This window comes from Cryptomeria japonica, chromosome 1 (genome assembly GCF_030272615.1).
Source record: "Cryptomeria japonica chromosome 1, Sugi_1.0, whole genome shotgun sequence".
Classification (NCBI taxonomy): domain Eukaryota; kingdom Viridiplantae; phylum Streptophyta; class Pinopsida; order Cupressales; family Cupressaceae; genus Cryptomeria; species Cryptomeria japonica.
In genome coordinates this window covers 662,938,931-662,950,294 of record NC_081405.1, presented here as the reverse complement: position 1 = coordinate 662,950,294, position 11,364 = coordinate 662,938,931, and the positions used below count along the sequence as shown (strand labels likewise).

The following is an 11,364-nucleotide window of genomic DNA, read 5'->3' as shown; positions in this document are numbered from 1 at the left end:
GATAGGAGATTATTACTTGATATGCACCACTTAATAAGCTTGCTTCTAAACTTGTATTTATATCAATATGGCCAATGGCCATTATGTGTTAGTTCCTTCATATATTCTTAGGGAGTGACTAAGTATGTGTATAGTATGAGGTACGTGTATACCTAACTATATATGTATATATACTTGTGTCATGTTTATAAAGTGACTGATATATATATATATATATATTTATATACATGCATATTATACTCCATATTACATATATATTCAATCATTAATATATAATAATATAATAAATAAATGACAATCCAAAAAAGGATTTTGGAACAATTCTCAATTTGAACTTATTTACACGATAACTTAAGTTATTATGAATTCTTGTTAGAAGAGAAAAGCCCTATCAATTGACAATTTAGGGTTACGCGACAAAGGTATTACGACATGACTCCACAATCTAGATGCAAGCAAAACACATATGAACTTACTAACTTGAGGTCTTGATGGCATTTTGATCTCTCATCTGCTTACCTCCCATACCTGATGATACTTTCCCTCCCTTCTCGGAGGATGACAAATTTCCTGCAACCACTAGGTCAAAGAAATGTAGTTAGCCCAGAATCTCATAGTAGACCTATCTTATAAAAAACCGATTACATAATCAAAACTTTGTGACTTTTCAATAAAGTCAATTCTCATAAGCATTGTGAACCTCTGTTCAACAAATCATCACATTATAATGGAATAAAAGCTTTAACATAGTATTAGTGAAAATAGGGATGTAACAATAAATGTTTTATTTAGAGTCTCATTTGGATAAGGTTAGTTGTGGTATGGTTATATAAATGCCTATGTGGTCACTGAAGCTTTCTAGGGCATAAACTTTGTGTCTAGACCATTTCCAATAGACTTTGTGTTATTTAAGGGTAGATACAAATGTTTTATTTAACATGTACATTAATGACTCTATGAATGCCTATAGATTTCAAGGGGCTCTTCTTGGCTAGGGCTTCTTTTACCACAACCAAGATATAGCAATGGGTGTAAGAAATGAGGAATGGGTGTCGATTTGCTTGACTAAAGATAAAGATTGGTGGGTGATAGCTAGGGTGGATGGGAGGAAGAGGCTATGGGATGAACCTTTTAGAATAGTAGGGGGGTACTAGCCATTCAAATAGTAGTTTTGTTGGTACAATTGTAAGATGAAATTGGTGAATGTAACAACATTCCAAATATTGCAATGATGCAGGAACATCCCCGGTTCTTGGCAATCTTGCATCAACCAAAAATATTTCCTTTCTGTTTTGCTTTTTGTTTTGCAGTTTCAATATTTCATTCTGCATTTTCTAGCATTGGCTCACCAGATCTTGAGGAGTTGGATTTTTCTTGAAGACTCAATCATCTTCCTTATTCCTAAACCACAGAGCAATTGGATCATTTTCCACCAAGTTATTGATTTTGGTTTCTAAGACATTTTTCTGGCACCAGAACCAGTTGGACCTATTTGCTTTGGTGAATCTATCGGATCCCTTTCGTAAATTGTGGAGCCATGAGCATTGATTCCGATGTTCCTTAGCATGCGGTCGACCTTCCGTTTGATCCGCACTTCATCCTTTGGCAGAGGCCGACCTTGTTGGTTTTACATGTTTGGTCTTCTTCTTCAGTATTTGATCCTTTTGGGCCGATTGGATCCCCTTGGATTGTATAAATCATTGTAATTGAGCATTAGAATGTAGATCAGAGGAAATATAGAGCATAGAAGCTAGATCAAGAGTTTTGAGGTCCCGGTCGTGACCTATTATGTAATTGAGCATGTTTGTAGCAGGTCAGTGAGCCTAATCTTGTATCCCAGATGTTATCAATTGCTTGTAATCAGTTTTCATGATTTAATTTATTCAATTCTACATTGCCTCCAATCCTTGTGTTTTTGTTGTGTTTACTCTTGCTGACCGGTTCGAACTGATCTCTTTGAGGTCCCTCCTAACCGGTGACTACTCCATGCAAGCTTTGTAATGAACTTTTTGCATGTTTTAAATGGATTTATACAATATCTTTATGCACGATTAAGTATGTTTTGTTCATTGTTGTCATTATTTTGATGCATATGAATGCATAATTGTAGACTTTGTGTTCCAATTTGCTACTCAAGTTGATATTTGTGACTTTATACCTAATTAATGGGCACTAGTTTGGATTCATGCACCAATCTCATACAACCAAAAAAAAGCAAAATATTAATCAATAGTTTAATTTAAGTGGTCCTTCTTGTGCACCCATGATTGTTAATATAAACAAGGGAATTACTCTCAAATGAACATTTAGTAGATACATTTTGTTTGGGTCATATTTACATAGTCCTATTAGTTATATTGGTGTTATATGCAACTAGTTTATCTTGACCTAGTGACTTTATTTGGGTTTGAATGTAATTGTTTTGGTTATTCATTTAGTTTGGTTCAAATACCTATTATGTTATACCCCTAGGAAAACCCTCGTGAGTCTAAATTGAGCTTAAAGTGTAGGAGAGTCAACCCACTTTCATAGAGGTAACCTTAAACCCTTCATTTTGTTGATGGCCATTATCACCATCTTGATGACAACCCTAGCCTTGTGAGTGAGATTTGGTTCCAAGAAGTGGAGCAATGGTTTTGGGATCCAACATAACCCAAAACCTTAAGAACCTCCATTATTCTCCTAAGAATCCTCTTGATGTGCTCTTATTGTGTTGATGATATGTGGTGGCTCTTCATATTGTAGCATAAATTTACAATGGAGAGGATTGATGCAAATGGATTGAAGATGGTTTTATTTATAAATTTTCATGATGCAAAAGCAAGGGTTAGAACTTGATTTGAAGATCAAAGGTTAGGAATGCTTGAGAGACCTCCAAGTGGCACCATGTGATTGGTGGACTTGGGTAGTATGAAGATTGATAATATTTGAAGCATTAAGATTTGTTGAATTAGTTCCAATGGATGAGATTAAGTCCTCTCACAGGTGTGAGGATAAACAACAAAGAGAGACTATGACAAGTGTCCCCTCATATGTGTGTGAGAACACATACAAAAGTGGAATGAAGACATGGGACTCCTCTCACGTGCGTAAGAGATAACATGAGGATAGAGGAATGAGACATGTGACTTCTCTCACATGCATGAGAGATAACATGGGGAAGATAGACTTGAGAATGTCCTCTCACACAAGTTTTACACTTCCTATTCAATAGTATTAAAGATGTTGAAAGGTTCTAGACACAAACAATGGAAATATTTTTACAAATAAGAAATCAAACAAAATATTATTAAGTTAAAAATATGATATGTCAAGTGAGTTTGGAGTAGAAAGAGGATCATTGTTAAGTGTCACATGAGTACTATCCACAAACATATTTGAGTGGTAAGAAATTGGAGGATGGTCTATAGAATTGGTGTACTTTGAATCACTTTTTATAGTTGCCCTAATAGCAAGTTGTCAACATTGAGGTATAAACATATTATTGCACCATTTTTTGAAGCTATATAAAACTATACAAAATAATAATATTCTAAGAATATTTTACAAACTCAAAGTTTTCAACATATTTGCAATACAATTGCAAATACTAAAGAGTATTAGATTTACAATCTCAAATATATTTTTAAAATTGTTAACTTAGAAAATTACATAAATTTTAAACAATAAATTATTTAAATTATATAAAAAATTCAGATTTACAAACTAAAATAATATCAAAGGTAAAAATCAAAAGCTATTTAAAATAAAAATAAAAATAAGAATTAAAACATTAATACTTTCATGACAGAGACCATGTTCAAATCCTAAAAGACATGTTACTAGCATAGTTCTAGAATTAAATATTAATCATGGCAAAAGAAATTAAAAAAATGGATAGATTATATTCTTTCAATCACTTTTTTAATATATTAACTTTTTTAATATATTAAATGCAATCAAATAAAAATGCTTTATTGAAACTTTAACGATGCCTAAAATTGATAAATTTCTCTTATGCTTTCATTTTCCAATTTGCTTTTAATTTATTCAATTCAACCTAAACTCTATAAAAACTAGGCGCCCTACTTTTTTCAAGAAAAATAAAAACGAGTTTATTAATTAATTTTATATGAAAAAACAAATATTTTCTAGCTAATTTTAAACATGGTTTCAGACAATTGTCTTTCATGCTATAAAAAAACATTTTAATTTCTTCAAACAATATTTAAATATGACTTAATTAAAAGGCAAATTCTATTCAAAATTATTATTTTTTATTTTAGTGTCAACCTCCACATTGAGCTAACACCAACATTCATGTCATCAATAAATGGCCAATGTTAACTATTCAGGGTCCTCATGTAACATTTTTTGGTCAAAAATGTTATTTTTACTTGAACTCCAACATGTCTATTGACATTTATTTGTTTAATTGTTGTGGTGTTAAAATATGCATTCAATATTTATCTCCACATTTTATACCAATATTAGATCTCATGGTGATATTTTGATATCCAATCATTTGCTACCATAAGCAATTAACACAAGAGCACGAAAAAGCCATAAACATAAGTGCATCCTCTCTTTAAAATACTAAAAATGAAGCACTTGTAGTGTACCATTGAGAGATTGAAGCAAAGATAAACGCAATCCAAATGCTCATAACTCCATGAATGGTAAATATAAGATGGCTAATTGGATTCCTCTTCCTCTTAGTTACAAGAAAATGAACCAAAAACATGCACATTCTAAAAGTACCAAGGTTATTCAAGCTCCACATACTACAAGAAGATATAAAACTAAAAGTCTACCAAAAGAACACAACCCCTAGTGCAGCAAAGAATATGATCCATCCTCAATCTTCTTCCAATGAAAAAAAATCAACTTCATTTTATGCTTCAAACACCAATCTTGGATTTTTACTCTACTACAAATCAAGTTTCACCTACGTAAGATTGTATTATTGACTCAAGGAACCACTTATCATATATATCAAAACCCCTCTTCACTACCCTCAACCGATATAATAATGACAATCTTTTTAAGATTGGCAATGTTAAGGTAAACAATTAATAGTTTCAAAAAGGTTTTCTATCTACCTCTTATCTCACAAAACAATGTCAATCAGTTAAATCATGTCTTTAGGAGTTAACAAAAACATAGAGTTTTTGCCAAATGGAAATCTACTTACATATACAAAAGACCACTCAATCATTGTTGCTAGCAAGGCTAGTGGTTTGTCTTGACTATATATTTTCAACATTTTTTTATCCTTACCACATTCTTCAATTAAAATTGACTACATCTACATGCACATTCCATCATTCACTCCAATCAATAACATAAACAAATTTCTTCTTGGCACCTAATTCTAAATAAAATGAGCCACATCAAAGAAATGAAGATTAATTTAAATGGATTCACAACCTCAAGTTTCTTCCAATACTTGCAATGTCGTAGATATTTTCTTTCCACCATTTTTTTTTTAATGGAGGTCCAGACCTGTGAGCACGACAACCCAATAAGGGCATGAAGCCCACAAGCTAGCTATCAGCCCAACAAGGGCCTTCACGAAGTATTTTTTGCCACCCGATACAGGGGCACGAGCCAATAGGCTAAACCTCTTTGGCTAAGAGTCAAGGACTAGGTATCCATTCCACCAAATTCGCCCGGGGCACAATCCCAACCTCATCCCTTATGATGTCGGAGCCTTGCACTCAGCAAAAATTGATCCCTAGTGGGCTCATTTGGAGCCAATCAACTTCACCAGTAGACCAATGGCCCATTGACTTTCCTCCATTTAGAAAGATGATTTTTTAAAATAATAAATTGATACTCGATTATTACAAAGGAGATTTGATCTCCTTAAATAGAGAAATACAAGACGAACCAAAATTGAAACATGAAAGAAACATTCTAAAAAGAGATTAACTACGAATAAGGAAATTAACTAAACGACTAAACTAAATGACTATTAAATACAATAATAATAAATACTTTAATACCTTCCCTTAATGTTCATTGGACTAACTACCCTAAGACTACACAAAATTTGCAAGTCATTTGGCCATGAAAGAATAGAAGACCGACTCATTAGAATGCTCTGTGACATGAGCCTATTGTTGAGACCCTCCCTGATTGGATTTTTGGGCAACCAACCGCTATCTACAGAACCTTTGGATATGTACAAGCTTAACATAATAGTGACATGTGATATTCTTCTTGAAACCCTCCTTAGGCTTGCTTTGTCCTTTTTGTTGAGTGGACTCACCTTTGACTTTGTCCTTGGCAATAAACACTTGTTCCACACTAGTCGTGTCACCACTCCTAACAAACTATTGTCTCCACCTGGCTTGCTACAAGAGCTTATTGCACAACTCATCAAACTTCAAGTCAACATTAGTGGATGTAATGTTGAAAGTTTCAATAAAGTGCTCAAAGGATCATGGTAAGCTTTTCAATGTAATGACCACCATATCCTCTTCTTCCATCTTGCGACCAATGGCCGCCAATCGACCGCGAATGTCCTTGATCTTCATAAGATGCTCTTGCAAGGACATCTTGTCATCCATCATGATCGAACATAGCATATTCTTCAAAAAGAATGCTCTACCCTTATCTGACGTTTCAAAGGATTTTTCAAATGTGTCCAAATCTCCACAACTTTCTTGCCAGATGGCACTTTCGAAAGCATTTCAAGAGTGATTGATAACTTTAGCAACATAATCGCTTCTCGGTTACGCTCATCAAACTTGTCCTAATCTTTTTCCGCCATTGTGGGACTAGTAGACTTACCTAGAACAAGTTAATTTAGGCACCGGTACTCGAAAATTGAGAGCATCCTCTACTTCCAAGTATTGTAGTTCTTGTTGTTAAAGTGTTGATTGACTTTCAACATGATGTTGGTCAACGATGCCATCCCTCCCGCTTTCAAACAAGGTCAACTTCACAAAACTTTAAGGTTTGATTTTTCTATCAAAAACTAGTAAAAAAATTTCAATGAACAACTAGAACAAAATTTGAGGCAATCAACCCAAAAATTAAAATCCTTGATTTTAATACAAAAATTAGGGGAAAAAAAAAAAACCTTTGTAGAAAAAAACCCAAGACACTGAAATTTTGAAGAAACTGTCTAGCACAAATCCCAAGGCACTAAAATTTTGAAAAAAATGTCTTGCACAAATCCCAAGAATGCCAAAAACTTTTAATTTTATTAAAAAATCAGGGACACAAAAAAACAATCCTTGATGATTTGTAAAAGAGTTTCTAAAACACCCATGATTACATAAAACACCTTTGATTTTGGAAACTCAAGTTAGAAAAACCCAAAAAAACAAGTTGTAACCCGTCAAAAACCCTAGGCGTCTGGCAAAAAATTAAAAACCCTAGTCGCAAACAAAAACAACTCCAGTTGCAGGAAACCCTAGTTCAGATGTAAAGGAAACATAGGAGAAAACATAGTAAGGTCACAATCTGAGCAAAACACCAAACTTGGCATAAACCCCTCAATTAATGGTAGAGACAAGCACACAAGCATCAACAATAGAACATCGCATGCAAAAACGACGCACGAAAAATAAACACCAGTTGAATTGCAGAGCCAAAAAAAAAGACCTAGACACCCACGTGATCAAAAGTGCCCACAATTTTCAGACAACCTTCGAGCATTGAAACAAATGTCTGCAAAACCATGATTCAACAAAATACACTGATTTTTCAACCAGTAGACCCTTGCATGATACAGACAAATCACCTAGATGCACAAAGAGAACAAACGCAAGCAGGGTTAAAAAACGTCAACAAAAACCGCAAAAACAAAATATGCGATTTGCAAGTACAAAAGCCCACGAATATGACCCTCATGATTTTAAAGAGGCGTCGCACCAGAAACTCATCCATACCAAAAAAAACCTCGACCTTCGAACTTCAAATATCCGACCAGCAAAATCACCATGAAGTTTAGAAAAAAACCCACGAAAAACAGAACCACGTTTTTTCTTAATAAAGAAATTAAAAAATTCTAGGTGGAAAGCATAAATTTTAAAAATTCATCAAAAGATCTTTTTGCTCTGATACCATAAACTAATAGATTAATATTTGATTATTACAAAGGAGGTTCGATCTCCTTAAATAGAGACACAAAACGAACTAGAATAAAAACATGAAAGAAACATTCTAAAAAGAGACTAACTACAAAAAAATAAATTACCTAAACGACTAAACTAAATGACCATTAAATACAATAATAATAAATAAATAATTTTCTACACCAAAAATCTCTAATTGAAAGAAACAATACTTTACTTCCCCATAGCCTCATAATTCCAAATTCACTTAAAACGTATGGAAGGATTTTGGTATATAACATGCATACACAATTTATCTCTTAAGTTTACTTGGAAAGGAGATGTAAGGTATTTAAACTTCCCTTTCCATGATCAGTTTTGTCTTTTGCTTAAATCACAATTTGCACTGCAGGGAAAACAAATGATTCATTGCATCATCTGGCCTCTCTTTCCAATCTTGCGAATTATGCAATTTTGAAATTCCTTAATGATTCCCACAAGAGAAAGGAGACGAAAGGCATTACAACACTATCTATGTTGGACTGATATAGAAGGATCAGGACTAAAAACAAGCCCCTTCAATAAATGTATCAATAACTGTTCAAAACAATGCCGCAATGTGAACTACCCCAACCTGGTCTACCAATATCTTCCAGGCATGGTACTGAAACATGACTACCAGCGTTTTTAGCTAGTAAATTAATAATTTGAACATAATGAATGTTCTGAAATACTAATTAGAGCAGAAAATATAGTAAATGGGAAACCAAATAAGGGAATCAGGCAAAGTGCCTTCAAGAAAAAAGACGCCAAGAACAATTAAAGACTAATATATTTCAGTGAGATAAACCAAGAGGAGACATATTTATGGCATCAAGACCTGTATAATATAATGTAATAACGCACCACCGGAAGAATGAATTATAATAATGATTTACCTTGTTGCCTTAACTAAATAGAAATATCCGTACATTTCAACATAGCAAATGCTGAGGAAAGAGACAAAGATCCGTGCTGCACATTATGCTATTATATTTTCAATGGATGATAGCTTGTCATAGCATACAAAGTGAGTTGGCACATGAAAACAAGTTCCATTCCCGGGTAGCTCCAATCATCATAAATAACACAATTATTCTGTAGAGCTGTCAAATGCCACTCAAATTAATATGACTCTTAAATGCCAAACAGGAAGCTCTGCATGCCTTGAAACTACATTTCACATGCAGGTGCCACCTTGGAAGTTTCTCGAGGGGCAATTCAAAATGTACACTCTCAGTGCCCAGTAAGCAGTATCTCATCATTTTTATGATTATCCTTTCTTGATTGGCTGACTAGTGTCATAGCCCGTTGTCTAGCTTCCCTGAATCACATAAGTGAAAATATGAGAAATTGGGTTAAATTTTAATTATAAAAGCACACTCAGTAGGAAACCAATTTTACGTACGTGTTGACCATAGTGCAACAAATGTAAAGTTAAACAACAAACACTCGATGTTCATAAAAAGTTATTATAAAGACTGGATGGAAAAGCCCACCTGACACAATCAGGAATGGCATCATAATATAGTAAACCAACAAGCTTACGCCCATGCTCTTGCCTTCGCTCACCAACCCTTGTAACCACAGGAAGCTGCTTTATTCCCCTAGCCTCCATTATTTCCTTTGCCATCATTAGATCTGTGTCAGGATAACAAATCAGAATTTTACGTTCATGCCCTCTGTAATGTATTCGCCGGGTACAAATTGCTGAAACAAGTGTTGAATTTACCTGCAGGAAATATTTATTAGTTCTTGCTCTAGGAAACTAAAAATTATTTTATTGAAACAAAAGACTAAGCCTGCATAATAAAGAATTCAGTCAAATAGATTTTTATATGATGCACAGAAGAAACAGAATTAAATAGAATACAAAAACTACAGTACGAATGAAAGGAAATAATGCTAGAAAAAAAACTTCTAAATTTCTAATTGAAAACCACATGTTTATTTTAATCAGAGTGGATCTGCATTAACTGACATAATATCTAACCTTAATTGACCTACATTTCCAGCTAAATTTATCCTAATTTAAAAATTCCATAATTCAGATTTTCCTTGTTTGCTCAAACTTATTGTGTTTTCTTGAACCAGTCAGTTTGTTTTGTGAACGTGGCTACCATGCATATGATTTAGCTATGTTGACTGAAGAGCTTCTGACGGTTTAGACTAGAGTAGGTAAAAGTCAAAATCGATGGAAAAACATGCTATTTGGGATTAACATCAAACGTTTGTTATGGGTCCACAAGGACACATCCCTGGCTTCAAGCACCACATCCAAGAGTCATTAATCATCTTGGCGATGTCAATGTGTCCCCACAGATGTGACCTTACTACGACAAAAAAACACATTTTAAAAACACGGCAAATAAATATTCTAAAATTTTCCAAACCCTTCTTGTTGTGACATTTTCGCACATCGCTCCATTGCAAATGGGGAACCCCACTTTTTTTTGCTTTCTAGGTTAGTTGTGGTGTCTTTCGCTATTAACCTTGTGCTTGAGGAGGTATAGTATCTTAGGTGGCCAGGAGGTAATCAGGTCAGGTCTCTCTCTCTTTGAGTTGGAGTGAGGTCAGTTAGCTCTAAAGGTTTGGGGAATGAACGATATATGATGATCATTTCATTTGATCATCATCATCTGAGATAGAGTCAATGATTGAGCAAGCAGAGCTAACATCATTTGCTCACAGTCAGTGAGGGGTCAAAACCCTGACCTTGCTTAGTCGGTGCCGCCTTAAAAGTCCAAAATTCCTTAGATGACTATCAATGCATGCTAAGAACTCCGCCCAAGGTTGGATGAAAATGTCGAAGTCAATGATCATGTTAGTGGTGGAGGTAAGATCAATTCAATGAGTCAGGCAAGACAAAGAGAGATCAAATGAATCATCAATGAAGTGAAGCATTATGTGATAGAGATTGGAAGTTGCTTCCACTCTAAGTCACAACATTCGAATTCGAATTCGAATTCGGCAATCATAAAATTTGAATGAAATTCGGCAAGTATAAAAATTCAACATTAAATTCATCTTATATAATTTTTTTTAAATATAAATATTATATTCAATAAATTTTATAAACATATATTAAAATTTTAAAATACATCATATAATTTATAAATTTATATCAATTTCTAAATTATATTATAATAATTTTATATCATATATTAATATAGTTTAACAATTTAAGAAAAGAGATTTATAAACTTATATTTATAATATATTTATATGTTTTGGTTTGATAGTATAATTTTTTAAACTCTAATATAATTAAATGAAC

The 11,364-nt window shown here is 33.6% G+C and overlaps 1 protein-coding gene across 1 annotated transcript in view; it reads right to left on the bottom strand.

The window, feature by feature from the left end:
- Positions 1 to 8,857: 8,857 nt before the first annotated feature.
- LOC131071982 (chloride channel protein CLC-f) overlaps positions 8,858 to 11,364 on the bottom strand; it is a 69,018-nt gene continuing 66,511 nt past the window's right edge. The window contains exons 8-9 of the mRNA XM_058007981.2: positions 9,587 to 9,819; positions 8,858 to 9,411 (exon numbers count right to left, since the gene is read on the bottom strand). Of these exons, the coding sequence (XP_057863964.1) occupies positions 9,324 to 9,411; positions 9,587 to 9,819 (321 nt within the window). The 3' untranslated portion in view covers positions 8,858 to 9,323. The remainder of the gene's footprint in view (positions 9,412 to 9,586; positions 9,820 to 11,364) is intronic.